General features: G+C 39.1%; 1 protein-coding gene and 1 non-coding gene across 2 annotated transcripts in view; both read right to left on the reverse strand.

Moving 5' to 3' along the window:
• adgrv1 (adhesion G protein-coupled receptor V1) overlaps nt 1-25,179 on the reverse strand; it is a 513,902-nt gene that overhangs the window by 67,241 nt on the left and 421,482 nt on the right. Inside the window, exons 90-91 of the mRNA XM_061980535.1 lie at nt 24,205-24,383; nt 8,819-8,976 (exon numbers count right to left, since the gene is read on the reverse strand). Of these exons, the coding sequence (XP_061836519.1) occupies nt 8,819-8,976; nt 24,205-24,383 (337 nt within the window). The remainder of the gene's footprint in view (nt 1-8,818; nt 8,977-24,204; nt 24,384-25,179) is intronic.
• trnai-aau (transfer RNA isoleucine (anticodon AAU)) lies at nt 1,156-1,229 on the reverse strand. Its single transcript has one exon. It is a non-coding gene; the product is annotated as a tRNA-Ile (tRNA).

A 25,179-nucleotide genomic window follows, 5' to 3' on the forward strand; every position in this document is an offset into this window, starting at 1 on the left:
AAAACCAATAACTTCGAGTTTACATTCAAAACTAGGCTGCTACATTACTAATGATTAATGTAACTATAGCTGAAAAATAGTACAATAGCAATAGGAGAGACTATTCATCCCTGAACACCATGGAGTTCATGTAGGCTTTATGATGCAGTTACATTATTATTATTATTACATTACTTTTAATGTCATTTCTTGCTGCTTCAACACAGCTCAATCAACACAGAAAAAGATAAAGTGAAATAACTTAGTTGTTAACTGTAGGTCAATAATGCTTGTCTTTCTCTCAGACAGACACACACACACACACACACACACACACACACACACACACACACACACACACACACACACACACACACACACACACACACACCGCACAGTGAGCTAACGTTACGCTAAAAGCTAATTAGCCTTCACCTCGAGGACTGCGAGCGAGCTGAGGTAGGGCCCCTGCTATCACATGTCGATGAAAATGTAACATTTACATAATAAAAATCAACTACAGGCTTCCCAAATGCTGTAATAAATTAAGCATGATGAGTTGAGCATATGTCAGCATGTGGCCCCACTTTTAACTCTTTTTTTCAAACACTTATTGCAAACGCATACTTACATTTAGTCATTCATTTGACTTACTACGTCATTATTTTGACTTAGTAAGTCATTATTTTGACTTAGTAAGTCATTATTTTGTATATAGTGTATGTAATGTAGTAACATTCATAACAACATGTCATATTTACCTATTTTAATCATTTTAAGTATACTGCAGCACAATCAATTCACAGACGCATCCGAACTTTTGCTATTTCCTTCATTACATGTCGCTAACAGTATATTCACTCTAAAGGTGTAATATATAGTGTAATATATATTGTATTATTGATCATATTATACTGCCTTGTAATCTTTTGTTTTGTGATTGTGTGACGTTTTTTGCCTGGACCCCAGGAAGAATAGTCTCCACTGCGGTGTAGACTAATGGGGATCCTTAATAAACTAAACTAAATATATGTTTTTCTTTTTTTTTAATGCATTCTAAATTGTAAATACTTGCTAGCATGAGGTGGCTAACAAAGAGGCTAATAGAGCAGATCCAGCTCAGGTGTAACTCTAAGCATCATGTAGCAGTATTGCTAAGTGCTAAAAAAAAAAAAATGGCCCATACGGGGATCGAACCCACGACCTTGGCGTTATTAGCACCACGCTCTAACCAACTGAGCTAACCGGCCATGTAAAGGCGGCAGGATTAATTTGTGTTTGTCGGGGTCAGAGTGAGCTCATATGTGTTCCTATGAATACTGGAAGTAATTTTATTTTAACTAACTAACTAAGTTTATTTCTATGATGATTTTATTTATGATTTTGTTTGCCTTCTTGTAATTATATGCATCTGTACAAATTGTGCTCTACAAATAAACTTAAATAACCAGGAAATATTTTTATTTTAACTTAATAATTCAGGTTTGTTTTTTCTGATGATTTTGTTTTTACCTATCATTTTATTCGCCGTTTTGTAATTTTCATACTTGCCAACCTTGAGACCTTGAGATTGGGAGGTGTGGGGGGGAGAAGTATATTTACTTTTGACGTTTGTTGGGGGTCATTGTCCTGTTGGAACACTCAACGGCGCCCAAGACCCAACCTCCGGGCTGATGATTTTAGGCTGTCCTGAAGAATTTGGAGGTAATCCTCCTTTTTCATTGTCCCATTTAAAGCACCAGTTCCATTGGCAGCAAAACAGGCCCAGAGCATAATACTACCACCACCATGCTTGACGGTAAGTGTGGTGTTCCTGGGATTAAAGGCCTCACCTTTTCTCCTTGCTGGGTATTGTGGCCAAACAGCTCCATTTTTGTTTCATCTGACATCACATAGACAAAGATAAGACCTTCTGGAGGAAATTTCTGTGGTCAGATGAAACAAAAATTTAGCTGTTTGGCCACAATACAAGTATGTGCTCCAATCACTCTATCACAAAAAAATAAGAGTTGTAGAAATTATTGGAAACTCAAGACAGCCATGACATTATGTTCTTTACAAGTGTACGTAAACATTTGATCGCAACTGTAAATAAGGTATTGTTGGCGGTTTTTGGAAGTTTTTTTTAAAGGGCTTTGTAAGCAAAATAGAGGAATTACCATTGACTCCATTGTTAGCTGACTTTTGCAAATGTTTATTTAGGATTTCGAATGGATAAAAAAAAGAAAAACACACGCGTGCTTGTCTTAAATGAAGGAATGTGAATGACAGGCACAATTCCAACCAAAAGTGCAATTCCCCTTTAAGGTGCACAAAGGTGTTTTGTTTTCTCCTTTGATGTAGAGTCATTTCCAAGCATGGCATTACAGGGCGCGTGTTAAGGCTTTGCAAAATAAACCTAAGAAGTCAGTTGAAATCTGGACCAAGACAAATGTACTTTGTGTATTGTACAAAGTGTTAGGCTAATACACACTCCAGTGTGTCTTTTTTTTAAAAACTGTTTGAACAAAGTCATCACTTTGCAAAAATAAACAGTTCTCCGCAAGCAAACCTCGCCCGGCCTATTCATGCGCTCACATTTGAATGTGTGAGTTATTCAATCAGCTGAAAAGAACATCTCGTCACCTAAACACACCTCGTGGAACCTTGATAGCTTGAAATAGACGCCAATGTTTTTTTTCTCAGCCATATGTTCTTTTTTTTTTTGCTTTGTTTTCTTTCCCCGCCGTCTTAAGGTCTGGACAAACGTGCAGGAACACATGTTCGGGTGACGTGAGTCCCGCATGTTCCTTGACACTCTCACACAGATTAGCCTTTAAATGATGCATTCCTGCTTGTTATCGTGCAAGAGGTGGTTCCTGGCCGAGGTCTGCATGCTCACATGCCGCACGCACTCACCGTTACTACGCCTTTACTATTGCTTGCTCTCTGAGTGAGGAAGTATAACTTCCTTTCTGCCCTTTTTACTCAACTTTAAGGTTTTACTACTTACGTATAAAATCCTAAAGGGTCTAGCTCCATTCTACCTTGTTGATTGTATTGTACCATATGTCCCGGCAAGAAATCTGCGTTCAAAAAACTCCGGCTTATTAGTGATACCCAGAGCCCAAAAAAAGTCTGCGGGCTATAGAGCGTTTTATATTCGGGCTCCAGTACTCTGGAATGCCGTACCGGTAACAGTTAGAGATGCTACCTCAGTAGAAGCATTTAAGTCCCATCTTAAAACTCATTTGTATACTCTAGCGCAGTGGTTCTTAACCTTAAACAGGGGTTCGGCGGAGGTCAAAACACACCCGACTCATCGTGTAAATAAAAACTTCTCCCTATAAGCGTATTACGGATACGGCAACAGCAGAAGTCAGACTGGTTTGCAGGTGTGTAATTTGTGTAATTTGTTGTGAGTTCATGCACTGTGTTGGTTTTGTTGTTTGAACAAGGTGATGTTCATGCACGGTTCATTTTGTGCACCAGTAAAAAAAAAACATGGTAACACTTTAGTATGGGGAACATATTCACCATTAATTAATTGCTTATTAACATGCAAATTAGTAACATATTGGCTCTTAACTAGTCATTATTAAGTACTTACTAATGCCTTATTCGGCATGGCCTTATTGTAACCCTAACCCTAACCAAATAACTCTAAATTAAGTCTTTGTTACTTAGAATATGTTCCCCTCGTGTCCAAAAAACTCTAAATTAAGTCTTTAGTTACTTAGAATATGTTCCCCATACTAAAGTATTACCAAAAACTTAATAACTTTGTCTTGAATTTGAAAAAAAAGGAGGGTTCGGTGAATGCACATATGAAACTGGTGGGGTTCGGTACCTCCAACAAGCTTAAAGGGGAACATTATCACAATTACAGAAGGGTGAAAACCATTAAAAATCAGTTCCCAGTGGCTTATTTTATTTTTCGAAGTTTTTTTCAAAATTTTACCCATCACGCAATATCCCTAAAATAAGCTTCAAAGTGCCTGATTTTAACCATCGTTATATACACCCGTCCATTTTCCTGTGACGTCACATAGTGATGCCAACTCAAACAAACATGGCGAAAAGAACAGCAAGGAATAGCGACATTAGCTCAGATTCAGACTCGGATTTCAGCGGCTTAAGCGATTCAACAGATTACGCATGTATTGAAACGGATGGTTGTAGTGTGGAGGCAGGTAGAGAACACGAAATTGAAGAAGAAACTGAAGCCATTGAGCCATATCGGTTTGAACCGTATGCAAGCGAAACCGACGAAAACGACACGACAGCCAGCGACACGGGAGAAAGCGAGGACGAATTCGGCGATCGCCTTCTAACCAACGATTGGTATGTGTTTGTTTGGCATTAAAGGAAACTAACAAATATGAACTAGGTTTACAGCATATGAAATACATTTGGCAACAACATGCACTTTGAGAGTGCAGACAGCCCAATTTTCATCAATTAATATATTCTGTAGACATACCCTCATCCGCGCTCTTTTCCTGAAAGCTGATCTGTCCAGTTTTGGAGTTGATGTCAGCAGGCCAGGGAAGCTAGGGTCGATATTCTTCTCTTGATCATCTTCGGTGGCATAAGGGACGGTGTGAGCCAAGACATCCGGGGGGTTTAGCTCGCTCGTCTGCGGGAACAAACTGCCGCCATTGCTTGCCGTGCTACCGAGGTCCTTTGTCCCTGAATTGCTCACACACTCCGGCAGATTCAATGGGGGTCTGGCGGCAGATTTCTTTGACTTTATCGTTGGAAATGCATCTGCTTTGAGTGTCGCAGGATATCCACACATTCTTGCCATCTCTGTCGTAGCATAGCTTTCGTCGGTAAAGTGTGCGGAACAAACGTTCAATTTCTTGCCACTTTCGCATCTTTGGGCCACTGGTGCAACTTGAATCCGTCCCTGTTCGTGTTGTTACACCCTCCGACAACACACCGACGAGGCATGATGTCTCCAAGGTACGGAAAACAGTCGAAAAAACGGAAAATAACAGAGCTGATTTGACTCGGTGTTTGAGAAAATGGCGGATTGCTTCCCGATGTGACGTCACATTGTGACGTCATCGCGCCGAGAGCGAATATTAGAAAGGCGTTTAATTCGCCAAAATTCACCCATTTAGAGTTCGGAAATCGGTTAAAAAAATATATGGTCTTTTTTCTGCAAAATCAAGGTATATATTGACGCTTACATAGGTCTGGTGATAATGGTCCCCTTTAAGAACCACTGCTCTAGCCTTTAAATAGACCCCCCTTTTAGACCAGTTGATCTGCCGTTTCTTTTCTGCTCTGCCCCCCTCCGCCTCTCTCTACGAAGGAGAGGGGGTGGGGTGGGGGGAGGGGGGCACAGATTCGGTGACCACAGATGAAGCGCTAGCTGTCCAAAGTCGGGACCCAGGGTGGACCACTCATCTGTGCATCAGTTGGGGACGTCTCTGCGCTGCTGACCTGTCTCCACTCAAGATGATCTCCTGCTGGCCCCACTATGGACTGGACTCTCACACTATTATGTTAGATCCACTATGGACTGGACTCTCACACTATTATGTTAGATCCACTATGGACTGGACTCTCACACTATTATGCTAGATCTACTATGGACTGGACTCTCACAATATTATGTTAGATCCACTATGGACTGGACTCTCACACTATTATACTAGATCCACTATGGACTGGACTCTCACACTATTATGCTAGATCCACTATGGACTGGACTCTCACACTATTATGCTAGATCCACTATGGACTGGACTCTCACACTATTATGCTAGATCTACTATGGACTGGACTCTCACAATATTATGTTAGATCCACTATAGACTGGACTCTCACACTATTATACTAGATCCACTATGGACTGGACTCTCACACTATTATGCTAGATCCACTAGGGACTGGACTCTCACACTATTATGTTAGATCCACTATGGACTGGACTCTCACACTATTATGTTAGATCCACTATGGACTGGACTCTCACACTATTATGCTAGATCCACTATGGACTGGACTCTCACACTATTATGTTAGATCCACTATGGACTGGACTCTCACACTATTATGTTAGATCCACTATGGACTGGACTCTCACACTATTATGCTAGATCCACTATGGACTGGACTCTCACACTATTATGCTAGATCCACTATGGACTGGACTCTCACAATATTATGCTAGATCCACTATGGACTGGACTCTCACACTATTATGCTAGATCCACTATGGACTGGACTCTCACACTATTATGTTAGATCCACTATGGACTGGACTCTCACACTATTATGTTAGATCCACTATGGACTGGACTCTCACAATATTATGCTAGATCCACTATGGACTGGACTCTCACACTATTATGCTAGATCCACTATGGACTGGACTCTCACACTATTATGTTAGATCCACTATGGACTGGACTCTCACAATATTATGCTAGATCCACTATGGACTGGACTCTCACACTATTATGTTAGATCCACTATGGATTGGACTCTCACAATATTATGCTAGATCCACTATGGACTGGACTCTCACACTATTATGTTAGATCCACTATGGACTGGACTCTCACAATATTATGCTCGATCCACTATGGACTGGACTCTCACACTATTATGTTAGATCCACTATGGACTGTACTCTCACACTATTATGTTAGATCCACTATGGACTGGACTCTCACAATATTATGCTAGATCCACTATGGACTGGACTCTCACACTATTATGCTAGATCCACTATGGACTGGACTCTCACACTATTATGTTAGATCTACTATGGATTGGACTCTCACAATATTATGCTAGATCCACTATGGACTGGACTCTCACACTATTATGTTAGATCCACTATGGACTGGACTCTCACAATATTATGCTAGATCCACTATGGACTGGACTCTCACACTATTATGTTAGATCCACTATGGACTGTACTCTCACACTATTATGTTAGATCTACTATGGACTGGACTTTCACACTATTATGCTAGATCCACTATGGACTGGACTCTCACACTATTATGCTAGATCCACTATGGACTGGACTCTCACACTATTATGTTAGATCCACTATGGATTGGACTCTCACAATATTATGCTAGATCCACTATGGACTGGACTCTCACAATATTATGCTAGATCCACTATGGACTGGACTCTCACACTATTATGTTAGATCCACTATGGACTGGACTCTCACAATATTATGCTAGATCCACTATGGACTGGACTCTCACCCTATTATGTTAGATCCACTATGGACTGGACTCTCACACTATTATGTTAGATCCACTATGGACTGGACTCTCACAATATTATGCTAGATCCACTATGGACTGGACTCTCACAATATTATGCTAGATCCACTATGGACTGGACTCTCACAATATTATGCTAGATCCACTATGGACTGGACTCTCACACTATTATGCTAGATCCACTATGGACTGGACTCTCACACTATTATGTTAAATCCACTATGGACTGGACTCTCACACTATTATGTTAAATCCACTATGGACTGGACTATCACAATATTATGGTAGATCCACTCGACGTCCATTGCACCGGTCGCCCAGGGTTGGGGTCCCCACATCTGCGGTCCCCTCCAAGGTTTCTCATTGTCATCCCATTGGGTTGAGTTTTTTTCTTGCCCTGATGTGGGATCTGAGCCGAGGATGTCGTTGTGGCTTGTGCAGCCCTTTGAGACACTCATGATTTAGGGCTGTATAAGTAAACATTGATTGATAAACGTTGAACGGTGCTCTTGTCTCAAAATTCGCAACGCACACCAAACTTGCCTGCTTATTAATAATATTATCATGGGTTGTGCGGTATACCGGCAGTGGGGGAGATGCTGGTCTCTCAAGGAGGGGAAGCTCAATTTCGGCCTACATCATCATCTTATATCCATCCCTCCATTTTCTACCGCTTCGCGGGGGATGCTGGAGCCTATCTCAGCTGCATTCGGGCGGAAGACAGTGTACACCCTGGACAAGTCGCCCCCTCGTTTTTTTAGAATTTATATTATGTTTATAAACTCAGGAAATACGTCCATGGACACATGAGGACTTTGAATATGACCAATGTATGATCCTGTAACTACTTGGTATCGGATTGATACCCAAATTTGAGGTATCATCCAAAACTAATGTAAAGTATCAAACAACAGAAGAATAAGAGATTATTACATTTGAACAGAAGTTTAGATAGAACATGTTAAAAGAGAAAGTAAGCAGATATTAACAGTAAATGAAAAAGTAGATTAATAATTCATTTTATACCACTTGTCCTTAATAATGTTGACAAAATAATAGAATGATAAATGACACAATATGTTACTGCATATGTCAGCAGACTAATTAGGAGCCTTTGTTTGTTTACTTACTACTAAAAGACAAGTTGTCTTGTAGGTTCACTATTTTATTTAAAGACAAACTTTAAATAAAGTAATACATTACTTACAATGTATTACTTGTACAATATAACTATTACTACATGACTTACAATATATTGCTTGTAAAATATAACTATTACTATATAACCTACAATACATTACTTGTACAATATAACTATTACTACATTACTTACAATATATTACATGTACAATCTAACTATGACTACATTACTTACAACATATTTCTTTTACAATATAACTATTACTACATTACTTAAAATATATTACTTTTGCAATATAACTATTACTACATTACTTACAACATATTACTTTTACAATATAACTATTACTACATTACTTACAATATATTACTTGTACAATATCCCTGCCAAGCACTTGTTGCAGGTGACTAAGTACGCATCCATTTATCCCATTCATTTGAGACTTGTGTACCTGTGCTGTTTGCGCGTCCGCGGTAGACGTCATCATAAGCCTTCCACTGCTGAGAGACCTGGTAGGCGTGGATGAAGACGACCAGCACGGCGACCAGGCAGATTAGAGGGACCAGCACGGCCGTGCACAAAGCTGCATAGATGTTTGGGATGAAGCACCTAGAAAGAAAGATGCATCGTGTCATGGCGCTCGGAGCAACATTTACTGTGGTGGACAATAACTCTACCACTGGATGCATTACAGACGGTCCTCTTTTTACAGGTTACACACTCAAAACTTGAATGAATAAATATGACACTCGCTCGAGTGAGAACTAAATAGTGCGAGTGGCATACGAATAAATAATAAAGGTGCTTCTGGTGGCAGTGCGTCTTAAGAAAAGGATAGCCGTTCCTACAGAAGTGAAAATGAACCCAAACGCGTTCGTAGAAAAAAAAAAATCCATAGTTTTCAAACAATATTTGTATGTTTTCCATTTTCTAAGTACTGGTTCTAGCACCGTTTCCATAGTATCGATTTAAATGTAAACGATGACCTACTTAGGAGAAAGCTGAAAGATTGTTTGGAACCCTAAAAAGTGAAAAGGAGGAATAAAGTTAAAGTATTCATGGGCAGTGATGGGTGGTTCATGCAGTTTAAGGCTTGTGCTAATTTGCATAACCTTAAAAGGGTCATATTGGGATGTTTTTCTACATTTAAAACACTTCCTTGTGGTCTAAAAATAACATTTGGTCAAAATGTTGCTTGGATTATGGTTAACAGACCATCTTCAAGCCGCTTTCTAAACCGTCTCTTCGCGATGCGCCGTTTTGCGGGTGGTCTTAATACGTGCCTCCACTTCAACAGCGTCTTCTCCCCGTCATCTTTGTTGTACTTTTTAGCGATTCCATGTGGAGTCTACTGACAGATATACACTATATTGCCAAAAGTATTTGGCCACCTGCCTTGACTCACATATGAACTTGAAGTGCCATCCCATTCCTAACCCATAGGGTTCAATATGATGTGGGTCCACCTTTTGCAGCTATTACAGCTTCAACTCTTCTGGGAAGGCTGTCCACAAGGTTGCGGAGTGTGTTTATAGGAATTTTCCACCATTCTTCCAAAAGCGCATTGGTGAGGTCACACACTGATGTTGGTCGAGAAGGCCTGGCTCTCAGTCTCCGTTCTAATTCATCCCAAAGATGTTCTATCGGGTTCAGGTCAGGACTCTGTGCAGGCCAGTCAAGTTCATCCACACCAGACTCTGTCATCCATGTCTTTATGGACATTGCTTTGTGCACTGGTGCACAGTCATGTTAGAAGAGGAAGGGGCCCGCTCCAAACTGTTCCCACAAGGTTGGGAGGATGGAATTGTCCAAAATTTTTTGGTATCCTGGAGCATTTAAAGTTCCTTTCACTGGAACTAAGGGGCCAAGCCCAACTCCTGAAAAAACAACCCCACACCATAACTCCGCCTCCACGAAATTTCACACTCGGCACAATGTAGTCCGAAATGTACCGTTCTCTTGGCAACCTCCAAACTCAGACTGGTCCATCAGATTGCCAGATGGAAAAGCGTGATTCATCACTCCCGAGAAGGCGTCTCCACTGCTCTAGAGTCCAGTGGCGACATGCTTTACACCACTGCATCCCACGCTTTGCATTGGACTTGGTAATGTATGGCTTAGATGCAGCTGCTCGGCCATGGAAAACCATTCCATGAAGCTTTCTGCGTACTGCACGTGGGCTAATTGGAAGGTCACATGAAGTTTGAAGCTCTGTAGCAACTGACTGCGCAGAAAGTCTTTGCAATATGCGCTTCAAAGTATTTGGCCACCCATCCAAATGATGAGAATCAGGTGTCCTAATCAATTGGCCCGGCCACAGGTGTATAAAATCAAGCACTTAGGCATGGAGACTGTTTCTACAAACATTTGTGAAAGAATGGGGCGCTCTCAGTGATTTCCAGCGTGGAACTGTCCTCGCTCCTAAATATTCTGGGTTTGGACGTTGCCAGGAGAACGGTACATTTCGGACTGTATTGTGCCGGATGTGAAATTTGGTGGAGAAGGAATTATGGTGTGGGGTTGTTTTTCAGGAGTTGGGCTTGGCCCCTTAGTTCCAGTAAAAGGAACTTTAAATGCTCCAGGATAGCAAAACATTTTGGACAATTCCATGCTCCCAACCTTGTGAGAAAAGTTTGGAGCGGGCCCCTTCCTCTTTCAACATGACTGTGCACCAGTGCACAAAGCAAGGTCCATAAAGAAATTGATGACAGAGTCTGGTGTGGATGAACTTGACTGGCCTGCACAGAGTCCTGACCTGAACCCGATAGAACACCTTTGGGATGAAATACAACGGAGACTGAGAGCCAGGCCTTCTCGACCAACATCAGTGTGTGACCTCACCAATGCGCTTTTGGAAGAATGGTGGAACATTCCTATAAACACACTCCGCAACCTTGTGGACAGCCTTCCCAGAAGAGTTGAAGCTGTAATAGCTGCAAAAGGAGGACCCACATCATATTGAACCCTATGGGTTAGGAATGGGATGGCACTTCAAATTCATATGTGAGTCAAGGCAGGTGGCCAAATACTTTTGGCAATATAGTGTATATACTAACAGTGTGTATATAAAATGTTGATGGAGGTTTTGGGAACGTTTTTAAAGTGCTTTACAAGCAAAATAGAGCGACACCTATTGGATCCATCGTTAGCTGACTTTTGCTAGTGTTTATTCATCAGTTAGAATGCAAAAAAAAAAAAGAAAAACATAAGTATTCTTGTCTTACATAAGGATTGTGAATGAGAGGCAAAATACCCCCAAAAAGTGTAGTTTCCCTTTAAGTGTTAATTTAGATGTGAGTTCAATGAGTCGTAAGAAAACAACTAAAAAAAATGAAGAAGACGCATGGATAGTCACAAAATGCTCTCCATAGTTGTGTATTTTGCTGGTTGTTTCTTAAAGTTACTGTGGTGTCTGTTTTCAAAGTCTAAACTGTTTCACAGCATCTCTTTCCCAGCTCCTCGTCGCCACCTGAGAAAGTCCGGACCCTCCTATTACCACTCTGTAAGCGCCGAGCAATCACCAAAACACTCATGGGACTTTGCCCCTTTCACCTTTCAAGTTTGGTGGGAGTAAAACATCCAGATGGGACTCCAGGCTGGAGTCCGTTTTGCAGTGAACTAATTGGCCCAGGAGAAGCCATAACACGGCATGAAGTATGCCAAATAGACCATTGCATCACACGGATGGACTGGTGAGAGTGTGTAAACAACATGGAATATATATATTTGTGCTCTTGTGGCCTTGCGAGGGGATGGATGAGAGCTTACTGTATTGAAAATCTCACAAGAAAAAGGAAATCTGGGGAAATCCTGACCTCATAAGTCAACAACATTCCCTTATGGGTGGAGGATGTACTTGAAGGAAATAGCAAGGGTTGTTTGCACACCTAAAAAAACAACAACTGCAGTGCTTTCAAGGGCACGGGCCAGAAGGTTTCAGCTCGTTATACCACTTTAAGGAGGCTTCAATCCATTACTTTCAATGATAGTGTAAGAAAAAATGTTGAATATAATGAAAAATACTAGTAAGCCTGCAGTGTGCATTGGACCAAGGTATACATATTGTATGATAGCAATACCTTATTTGTTAATTCTCAGAACTACCTGTTAAATCCCAAGAAAAATGTCCAACTCCTATTTGTATCCAAGAAAATCACGATCGTACTAGAATGGGTATGTAATACACTTGTACACTTCATTGGAGACACACCAGAAAATTAAGGACATGCCGATCGATCAGTAACTGATCAGTTTGTCGGCCCGATTTTCGTGAAAAGTATGTAATCGCCATTGCTGATTAATGCCTTTTAATGCAGATTACAAACGCCAGTACCCTTTAGCTGGCACTATTTATTTTTAGTACCCCCGGCTGACAAGCGGGCTAGCAGCTACTGTATTTTCCGCAGCAGTATTTAAGCCGCACCCACTAAATTTTAGATGAAAAATTATATCTTTACATTTATTCAACGAACCGGAATAAAAGCTACAGATATATATGTTGTGAAATTAGTTATTTACAGAGAAATAGTCTGTAAATAATTATTTACATACCTTAATTGTTTCAAAATAGTGCCAGAAACACGGCAGTAAAACGGCTGATCAAACAAAACAACAGTCATGTATTTGAAGGAAATAGCAAGGATTGTTTGCACACCTAAAAAAAACAACTGCAGTGCTTTCAAGAGCACGGCCAGAAAGTTTCAGCTCGTTATACCACTTTAATGGTGCTTCAATCCATTACTTTCAATGATAGTGTAAGAAATTTTTTTGAATATAATAAAAAATACTAGTAAGCCTGCAGTATGCATTGGACCAAGGTATGCATATGGCATGATAGCAATGCTTATTAGTTAATTCTCAAAACTACCTGTTAAATCCCAAGAAAAATGTCCAACTCTTATTTGTATCTAACAAAATCGGGATAGTACTAGACTGAGCATGTCATCTACCCTTGTCCACGTCATTGGATTCACACCAGAAAATTAGGGACTTGCCGATCGATCCATAATTGATCAGTTTATCGGCCCGATTTTCGTGAAAAGTATATAATTGTAGTTGCTGATTGATGCCTTTCAATACAGATTACAAACGCCAGTACCTTTTAGCTGACACTATTTATTTTTAGTACCCCCGGCTGACAAGCGGCTAGCAGCTACCGTATTTTCCGCACCAGTATTTAAGCCGCACCCACAAAATTTTAGACGAAAAATAATATCTTTACATTTATTCGACAAACCTGAATAAAAGCTACAGATATATACGTTGTGAAATTAGTTATTTGCAGAGAAATATTCTGTAAATGTTTATTTACATACCTTAATTGTTTCCAAATAGTGCCTGAAACATGGCAGTAAAACGGCTGATTAAACAAAACAACAGTCATGTACTTGAAGGAAATAGCAAGGGTTGTTTGCACACCTAAAAAAAACAACAACTGCAGTGCTTTCTAGGGCACGGCCCGAAGGTTTCAGCTCGTTATACCACTTTAAGGAGGCTTCAATCCATTACTTTCAATGATAGTGTAAGAAAAAATGTTGAATATAATGAAAAATACTAGTAAGCCTGCAGTATGCATTGGACCAAGGTATGCGTATTGTATGATAGCAATACCTTATTAGTTAATTCTCAAAACTACCTGTTAAATCCCAAGAAAATGTCCAACTCCTATTTGTATGCAACAAAATCCCGATCGTACTAGACTGGGTATGTAATCTACACTTGTCCACTTCATTGGATACACACCAGAAAATTAAGGACGTGCCGATCAATCAGTAACTGATCAGTTTATCGGCCCGATTTTTGTGAAAAGTACCGTATTTTTCGGACTATAAGTCGCAGTTTTTTTCATAGTTTGGCCGGGCTCCAGTGCGACTTATATATGTTTTTTTCCTTCCTTATTATGCATTTTCGGCAGGTGCGACTTATACTCCGATGCGACTTATACTCCGAAAAATACGGTATGTAATCACCATTGCTGATTAATGCCTTTTAATGCAGATTACAAACGCCAGTACCCTTTCACTGACACTATTTATTTTTAGTACCCCCGGCTGACAAGCGGCTAGCAGCTGCCATATTTTCCACACCAGTATTTAAGCCGCACCCACAAAATTTTAGACGAAAAATAATATCTTTACATTTATTCGACAAACCTGAATAAAAGCTAGAGATATATATGTTGTGAAATTAGTTTTTTACAGAGAAATATTCTGTAAATGTTTATTTACATACCTTAATTGTTTCCAAATAGTGCCTGAAACACAGCAGTAAAACAGCTGATCAAACAAAACAGAAGTCATGTACTTGAGGGAAATAGCAAGGGTTGTTTGCACACCTAAAAAAAACAACAATGCAGTGCTTTCAAGAGCACGGCCAGAAAGATTCAGCTCGTTATACCACTTTAAGGAGGCTTCAATCCATTACTTTCAATGATAGTGTAAGAAACATTTTTGAATATAATGAAAAATACTAGTAGGCCTGCAGTGTGCATTGGACCTAGGTATGCATATAGTATGATAGCAATACATTATTAGTTAATTCTCAAAACTACCTGTTAAATCCCAAGAAAAATGTCCTACTCCTATTTGTATCTAACAAAATCGGGATAGTACTAGACTGGGCATGTCATCTACCGATCGATCCGTAATTGATCAGTTTATCGGCCCGATTTTCGTGAAAAGTATGTAATCACCTTTGCTGATTAATGCCTTTCAATGCCGATTACAAATGCCCTTAAAGGCCTACTGAAATGCGATTTTCTTATTTAAACAGGGATAGCAGGTCCATTCTGTGTCATACTTGGTCATTTCGCGATATTGCCATATTTTTACTGAAAGGATTTAGTAGAGAACATCGACGATAAAGTTCGCAACTTTTGGTCGCTGATAAAAAATATTTATTATTAGTACCCCCGTCTGACAAGCGGGCTAGCAGCTACCGTATTTTCCGCACCAGTATATAAGCCTGCTGGGTCAAAAGTATACATACAGCAATGTTAATATTTGGTTACATGTCCCTTGGCAAGTTTCACTGCAATAAGGCGCTTTTGGTAGCCATCCACAAGCTTCTGCTTGAATTGTTGACCACTCCTCTTGACAAAATTGGTGCAGTTCAGCTAAATTTGTTGGTTTTGAGCTGTTTGGCCACAATACCCAGCAATATGTTTGGAGGAGAAAAGGTGAGGCCTTTAATCCCAGGAACACCAATCCTACAGTCAAGCATGGTGGTGGTAGTATTGTGCTTTGGGCCTGTTTTGCTGCCAATGGAACTGGTGCTTTACAGAGAGTACATGAGACAATGAAAGAGGAGGATTACCTCTAAATTCTTCAGGACAACCTAAAATCATCAGCCCGGAGGTTGGGTCTTGGGCGCAGTTGGGTGTTCCAACAGGACAATGACCCCAAACACACATCAAAAGTGGTAAAGGAATTGCTAAATTAAGGTTTTAGAATGGCCTTCCCAAAGTCCTGATTAAACGTGTGGACAATGCTGAAGAAACAAGTCCATGTCCAGCCCTTTGAGACACTTGTGATTTAGGGCTATATAAATAAACATTGATTGATTGATTGATGTCAGAAAACCAACACATTTAGCTGAACTGTACCAATTTTGTCAAGAGGAGTGGTCAAAAATTCAAGCAGAAGCTTGTGGATGGCTACCAAAAGCACCTTATTGCAGTGAAACTTGCCAAGGGACATGTAACCAAATATTAACATTGCTGTATGTATACTTTTGACCCAGCAGATTTGCTCACATTTTCAGTAGACCCATAATAAATTCATAAAAGAACCAAACTTCATGAATGTTTTTTGTGAACAACAAGTATGTGCTCCAATCACTCTATCACAAAAAAATAAGAGTTGTAGAAATGATTGGAAACTCAAGACAGCCATGACATTATGTTCTTTACAAGTGTATGTAAACTTTTGACCACGACTGTATATATTTGAATGTTTTATTATTTATTGAGTTCATTTTATTTTTCAGTATCAAATGGTTCAAGTCGGTCAAAAAATGTTTATAGTTCACCGTAAATAAGGAAAAAATATATATTTGAATTTCAGGCAAATTAATGCACTTTAAATCTTTTCTGTAACAGACTAAAAAAACAATGCTAATAGTTGATCTATATTTCTTAATTTTTTGTTTTCTTTAATGTTAATAAGAATACAATGTTATGCAGAAGTGTATTTATAACACTTTTTTAGACAAATGATACTATTTATAGTTGCAATGGAGAGTGGGGGAAGGGGAGCCTAACAGAAAATAACTGAGAAGTAATGATGTGCAGATCGATACTAAATTATCGATATTACTGATACCAGAACTTTATGCCCTAATATTGATGCTCAAATCAAAATATCGATACTTTTGCTACTTTGGTTATTTGAGATAATGTATATCATTAACATGAACACAGTGTACAGCAAGTAAAATCATTGAAATCTTGTCTAAATCAGTGTTTCTTAACTATAGCGCCACCTAGAGATCTGCCAAAAACTATGTTTCTCAGCAGCGGAACTCAGTTGTAATACATTTTCCCACCACTTGTGGCAGTAATGACAATGTCCAAACAAACCGAAGAAGGCTAGCACTTAAAGTCATGGAGTAGTTTCGCAAAAGAGCGCAAAAAATATGAAGCAGCTACACATGAGGTATATTTGCCACAAAGTATCGGTATCGAGTAGTGTTGTCCCGATTCCAATATTTTGGTACCTGTACCAAAATTATGTCGATACTTTTCGGTACTTTTCTAAATAAAGGGGACCACAAAAAATTGCATTACTGGCTTTATTTTAACAAAAAATTCTTAGGGTACATTAAACATGTTTATTATTGCAAGTTTGTCCTTAAATAAAATAGTGAACATATAAGACAACTTGTCTTTTAGTAGTAAGTAAACAAACAAAGGCTCCTAATTTAGTCTGCTGACGTATGCAGTAACATATTGTCATTTATCATTCTATTATTTTGTCAACATTATGAGGGACAAACTGTAAAAATGGTTTATTAATCCACTCATTCATTTACTGTTAATATCTGCTTCCTTTCTCTTTTAACATGTTCTATCTACACTTCTGTTAAAAAGTAATAATCACTTATTCTCCTGTTGTTTGATACTTTACATTAGTTTTGGATGATACCACAAATGTAGGTATTAATCCGATACCAAGTAGTTACAGGATCATACATTGGTCATATTCAAAGTCCTCATGTGTCCAGGGACATATTCACTGATTTAAAAACGTAATATTAATGTTAAAAAAAAACGAAAGAAGATGTTGTGATGTCAAAAAATATCGACGTAATCATAGTAGTATCGACTAGATTCGCTACTGTAATTGGTATCATTACAGTGTAGATCCACCAATGGCGTTTGTTTACATTTTGACGCCGGTGAGCTACGGTGTGTACTGAAGCATGTTTAGCTATTCCTCGTCCTGCAGGGATGATACTTGTAAGAAGCTTACTTTCTTTGTCGCCATGGAGACAAGGATTAGTGATTCAGAAGTAGCTAAAACACTGCGGACTGCGGCTGGTCTTTAGCCGCTAGCTAGCTAGCCATGTCTTAAAGCACCTCTTCCTGAGGGCGTTTCAGTGTTATAACTTCACCTTTATCTTTAGTTTTTAAGTCAAAATGCGTCCGTTCTCCCTTTTCTGTCTACACACTGTGTCTGCTTGTAAGTACTCCGTGATTGTGCGCTGCCGAACATGCTCCTCTGCTCGTAAACCAGAAATGACACAACGTGGCGACGACGGGGGCGGAGGGCCGATACTTTTCAGAGGTGGTATAGTACTGAATATGATTCATTAGTATCGCGGTACTATACTAATACCGGTATACCGTACAACCCTAGTATCGAAGATACAATTTTACCCGGTAAGAAAATCAGCGGTATCGGTCATCACGAGGGATGATACTCAAAACCGATTTTCCCGGTTGTTCGATAAGAAAAGAACCGAGTCCTCGGACTCTAATCCCTTTTTGAGAACCGGTACCCGTTATCGAGACCACTATAGTAAAGAAAAAGAGTTGGTTCTTTATTGGAATCCCTGGGAATGAATCCCGTCCCGACCAGAAATGACGTCACGTAGCTCAGTCATTAGGCGCAGATAGGGAAAGCAGGAAAAACAATGGACCGGAAAAAGCGCTCCAAGGTGTAATAAAGTTCAAAACAAAAAGGTATAATCCAATGAATAACTTTATTGAGAGATTTGAGCAGGGTACAAACACATGACCAACACTTTTACGACCAACCGGAAACATAGCAACCAGGCTAGCAACGCACCTCCTTTACGGCAGCTGTCGCAACGTTCTTAAAGCAACCGCAGCACATACATATATATACAACATATATCTCCCTTTTTTAACTTTTGTTTTTCATTCCTTGTAAACAAAACAAAATCACACAGTATATGTGTTGTCTGTCTAATTATAAATAATGCAGACGAGGCGTGTTGGCTGAGTTCTTGACGTTTACTTTCACAGCGTGCTCATAACCTCATTCTTAGCTGCCGGGTGGCGACATGCAACAACACTTTTCGGGGCTACCGCGCATGCTCGTCACTCCCGTTGCATGCTGGGTAGTGTAGTTGTTATATTCCCTAGCTCATAACATCACATCGTTCCCCCTATAAAGAAATAATGTTAACTCAATAAAGTGTATTTATTTTTTTAGCTTTAACTTTTCATTTTTTAGCATTGTAACCACATTTGCAAACAACTTTTCACTTCATAGAATTTTCTTTCAATAAAGAAATAAAGTGCAAAAATGTCAAAGCATCATAACAAACAGTTATGTCAAATAGCAGAATTGCACTTTTTGGAGAGCTGTATTATTTTCAGTTTTGTGCCCAAGGGACTGATTTTATTTAACACTATATTATTATTTCTACACCTATAGTGATCACAGAGACAGGTTGTTTTTGTGTTACTGTATATATTTGTTTTTCTGAAAAATCCCACTTAATATACTTTGGGTAACAACAGTCAATATTTATTTATTTTTTTATTTTTTTTTTAGGGGGTAACAGTCAATATTTATTTATTTATTAGATAAAAAATGTTTCTTATATAATAAAAGTGAGCTTTGGTTAAACCAAATATTGTGTGTTTTTTTCCATATACAACAACCTATTTGGACTCGATAAGAGAATCGATAAGGAATCGGTTCGATAAGAGGATTCGATAATAGGCTGGAACTCGATAATTTCATCCCGAGTCATCACTATGTAGAAGCTCTGAGTTAGAGGAATGGGTCATATTTCCATGAATGCTGCCTCTTTCCCGCAAAAGAGGAAGGCAAAATAACTCTTGGGGGAAAGTGAAAACTCCTCTGTATCCTCAAAATGTCACGTCTATGCAGGCACTGTCTCAAGGCTACTAACAGGAAGCTGGCGTGCACAAGGATAACAGCCGCGCCTAAAGTCCACTGGCTAATTTTAGATTCCAGGGCCCAATCTTTATTTCCGCTTGTATTCCACACATAAGAAGTCACCTGCACTAGTAGTTGCTCTTTATGTGAATGGGCATGCTTTTTCCAAATGATGTCATCTGTTTGTGTTTAAGGATTAAGATTCTCTCTACACACAGCATTAAAGGGCTTATTTATAGCTCACACAAACACAGCCGACTCGTGTTTGTTTGCTTTCAGTTTGCTTTCCTGGTTTGTTTTGCTGGTAGTTTGTGTGTCAGGAGACGCTGGCGACTCTGTGACTCACTCATTGGTTCATTCGTTGGATTGGACGAGCCGGTCGCCCCACATGATGTCACCAGATCAGGTGTTTGCTTCAAAGAAACAAAACGGGTTATATCAGCGCCGTAATAGGCCAAAAGGCCACGGCCCCTTGACATCCCTTCTCAACTGTCTATGCCAGTGTTTTTCTACCTTTTTTGAGAACAAGGCACATTTTTTGCGTTGAAAAATATCCGGAGGCAAAAACGAAACTCAGTTGACAGTAAAAAGTTGTTGTCGCAATTGTTGGATATGACTTTAAAACATAACCAAGCATGCATCACTATAGCTCTTGTCTCAAAGTAGGTGTATTGTCACATCACGCCCTGACTTATTTTGAGATTTTTTTTGCTGTTTTCCTGTGTGTACACTGCAAAAACTGAAATCTAAGTAAGATGAAATATCTCAAATAAGGGTGATATTTGCTTATTTTCTGTCTGATAAGATCATTATTCTCACTAAGCACATTTTATGTTAAAGTCTTTTACTTGTTTTAAGTGTTTTGGTCCTAAATGATCTCAGTAAGATATTACAGCTTGTTGCTGAGATTTGATGACCTACATATATTGAGTAAAACATGCTGGAAACTAGAATATCAACTCTTGCAAAGCTGTGTCATCAACATTCACAAGTATAAAACTACTTTTTCAAAGTAAACATGTCTTATTTCAAGCATGAAATAAAAAATCATGACTTTGACACTATTGTGTCTCATAACTAAAACAGATGGACTTTTGCTGTTTTATTTTCAATGAAACAATAGAAAATACGTACTCATATAATAGTACAGTTGGCACAGTACAGTAAACTGACAGTTAATATTTAAACATTTAACATGTGACATTTCAAACATATTTGAACAGAAATAGTTCATGCACAAATATATATATATATGCGCACTAATGACTGAAAGAGCACGCACTTGGCGCGATAATGTCATATTATCGATGGAAAAATGCATTTTTAGACAATATGATTTGCCTGACCCTGAGAGTAACAAGCAGTTGCCTTGTTGCCTTTCCATTAACAAAAATAAACTAGTTTTTAGTATAAGTTTGCTGGTTTCAAGAAATGTAATGCCGAGCGCATATCATTATGTCAAGATAATGGCACTAGCATTTACTTCATTTAAGAATATTTTTCAACATATTGAGAAAAAAGGTGTCATATTTGTTTTTTCTATAAAGAAAAGTGCACTTGTTATTAGTGAGAATATACTTATTTTAAGGTATTTTGGGGTTCATTGATGTTAGCTAATTTTACTTGTTTTAGAAAGTCTTGACAAGCCAAATTTTCTTGTTCTATTGGCAGATAATTTTGCTAAGTTCAAGTAAAATACCCCTCATTTTTGTATTTTTTTTTCTTGTTTTTGAACACTGACTTTTTGCAGTGTAGCTCTTGTCTCAAAGTAGGTGTACTGTCACCACCTGTCACATCACGCCCTGACTTATTTTGAGATTTTTTTGCTGTTTTCCTGTGTGTACAATGCAAAAACTGAAATCTAAGTAAGATGAAATATCTCAAATAAGGGTGATATTTGCTTATTTTCTGTCTGATAAGATAATTCTTCTCACTAAGCAGATTTTATGTTAGAGTGTTTTACTTGTTTTACGTGTTTTGGTCCTAAATGATCTCAGTAAGATATCACAGCTTGTTGCTGAGATTTTATGACCTATGTTGAGTAAAACATGCTTGAAACTAGAATATCAACTGTTGCAAAGCTGTGTCATTAACACTCACAAGTATAAAACTACTTTTTAAAAGTAATGATTTCTTATTTCAAGCATAAAAAAAAAAAATCATGACTTTGACACAATTGTGTCTCATATAAAAACAGATGACTGCCAAATGGACTTTGCTGTTTTATTTTCAATGAAACAATAGAAAATACGTATTCATATAGCAGTACAGTTGTTATTAGTGAGAATATACTTATTTTAAGGTATTTTTGGGTTCATTGAGGTTAGCTAATTTTACTTGTTTTGGAAAGTCTTGACAAGCCAAATTTTCTTGTTTGGGTGGGGGGGAGGGGGTCACCCACATCTGCGGTCCTCTCCAAGGTTTCTCATAGTCATTCACATTGACATCCCACGGGGTTGTGAGTTTTTCCTTGCCCTTATGTGGGCTCTGAACCGAGGATGTCGTTGTGGCTTGTGCAGCCCTTTGAGACACTTGTGATTTAGGGCTATATAAATAAACATTGATTGATTGATTGATTGAAGTATTGCGGAAAGAGATTATTCTAGATTGTACCTAATGTCCTGACTGGCTTTATTAATTATTAGTGACTATTTTATTGATTATGGGACAAGCAGTAGAAAATGGATGGAAGGTACTTTTTTGTCCCTTATTGTTTGTATTTGGTACACTAATGTGTATATTATAGGCCATTGGTTCTTTGTTTTATTTTTGCAAAAATATATATCTATTTTTATATTGCTCTTTTTATCTTTGGTAAGTTATTGTTTTCTGTTGTTGCTATTTTTGTATTACAACATTTTATAATTGATCATGTTGTACTACATTGTAATCTTTTGTTTTGTGATTGTGTGAGGTTTTTTGCCTGGACCCCAGGAAGAATAGTCTCCACTGCGGTGTAGGTTAATGGGGATCCTTAATAAACTAAACTAAACTAAACTAAAACCTCATCCAAATTTACACTCCTGCGCGCGCTCTGAGGTCCGAGAGCCAGCTCCGGCTCGTGGTGCCCAAGACCAGACTTAAAACCAGGGGAGACAGGGGCCTTCTCTGTGGAACACTCTGCCCCTCCATGTTCCAACTACTCCCACTGTGAAGTGTTTTAAGTCTCGTCTTAAGACCCACTTTTATTCTCTGGCTTTTAACACTACGTGAGTTGTGTGGTCCTCTTGTGTTTTTACATTTTTATTTCTATTTATTGTTTTAATTGGTTTTACCCTTTAAAATCGTTTTTAATCAAATGTATTTTTATATTGTTTTTATACTTATTTATTCTCTTTTTATTCAGTCATTGCTGGAGCTAAGGATAGTATTTGAATCTTGTTTTTAATATTTTTGTGCAGCACTTTGGAAACATGTTTGTTGTTTAAATGTGCTATATAAATAAAGTGGATTGGATTGGATAATGCAGTGTTTTTCAACCTTTTTTGAGGCAAGGCACATTTTTTTTCATTAAAAATTCCGGAGGCACACAAAAAATGAAACTCCACCAGGTCGTCGTGCCTTATTCTGAGTTTGTTGGTGTTTTCCTGTGTGTAATGCTTTAGTTCTTGTCTCGCGCTGTTATTTTGGTGGCCCTTCCTGTTTTGTTGGTGTTTTCCTGTTGCAGTTTCACGCCTTCCTTTGAGCGCTATTCCCCGCACCTGCTTTGTGTTAGCAAGCAAGACTATTTAAGTTGTTGCTATCCTTCTCTGTGTGGACATTGTTGATTGTCATGTCATGTACGAATGTACTTTGTGGACGCCGTAAGTTTTTGCTGTCGTCCAGCATTTTGTTTCTGTTTACTTTGTAGCCAGTTTAGTTTTATACTTAGAGACTTAGACTAGACTTAGACTTCCTTTTATTGTCATTCAAATTTCAACTTTACAGTACAGATAAGAACGACATTTTGTTGCATTAGCTTGTCGTAGTGCAGGATAAAAGAGCAATAAGGTGCAGATATAAATACAGATAAATATATTGCACTTTTGCATATGCATCCACGTTTATGGATGTATGTTATATTGTCTTTTTACTTTCGTTTTGCACAGCCATTGCCTTTTCCTTTCCCTTTCGTTCATTTTTGGTTTAAGCATTAGATACCTTTTTACCTGCACTCTGCCTCCCGCTGTGGTCTGCATATTGGGATCACAACAAACCATCCTCGTCTCACTCGACACATTCCGACTTTTACAAAGCAATCAACTACCTGCTGCCACCTACTGACATGGAGTATCACATGGTTACTCTGCCGAGTTCTACACAGCACAGACACTAAGCAAGGGCAAATTATTTGCAGATTATAATTATTGATTTGCAAACAATATTTTTTGGACCAATTAGGTGAAGTTGCCTAATTTGCCACGGCACACCAGACAATATCTCACGGCACAGTGGTTGACAAACACTGTGATAATGTACTCACACTTCCCCCTGCACCAACCCATAGACGGCATGGATGCTCCAGCCGAAGCCTCCGAGCAGCACGGTGACCAGGGTGACGATGGCGAGGGCGGGAAGACCCCAGCCCAACAGGAAGTAGATCAGGTATCGGCGCTCCGTGTGCTCGTCGTTCATCACAAGCACCTGCCAGAAGTTCACCGCCTGCAGACAAGGATGGAGGGGAATACTTGAGATGTGACGCACAAGTTTGCTATGCACACCACGTCATTGGAGCTGAAGCCAGAAACATCTGCACATATCATCATTCAGGCAGCTGTGGCGACACAGAGGGTCTGATCTTCTAAACTAGCACAGGTGTCAAACTCAAGGCCTGAATAGGTAATAGGCCCAGATCTGGTCCGCTACATCATTTCAAAACTTTGATGGATTAATTGATTGATATAGCCCACCACATCATTCTATGTGGTCCGGCATTTTATTACATGTGGCCCACTACATCATTTTATGTGGCCCACCACATCATTCTACGTGGTCCGGTATTTTATTTCAAGTGGCCTACCAAGTCATTTTATGTGGTGCCCCCACTTTATTTTACGTGGTCCAACACTTTATTTCATGTGGTCTAGCACATTACTTAAGTGGTCCAGCACTTTATTTCATGTTGGCCGACACATTACTTCATGTGGACAGCCACATCATTTTATGTGGTCCAGCACTTTATTTCATGGTCTAGCACTTTATTTTAATGTGGCCCACCACATAATTTAAGTGGTCCAGCACTTTAGTTCATGTAGTCTGGCACTTTATTTTAATGTGGCCCACCACATCATTTAATTTACGTGGTCCAGCACTTTATTTCATGTAGTCTGGCACTTTATTTCACGTGGCCCACCACAGTGGTCCGGCATTTTATTACATGTGGTCCACTACATCATTTTATGTGGCCCACCACATCATTCTACGTGGTCCGGTATTTTATTTCAAGTGGCCCACCAAG

Source organism: Nerophis lumbriciformis, linkage group LG20, assembly GCF_033978685.3.
Source record: "Nerophis lumbriciformis linkage group LG20, RoL_Nlum_v2.1, whole genome shotgun sequence".
In the NCBI taxonomy this organism is placed as follows: Eukaryota; Metazoa; Chordata; class Actinopteri; order Syngnathiformes; family Syngnathidae; genus Nerophis; species Nerophis lumbriciformis.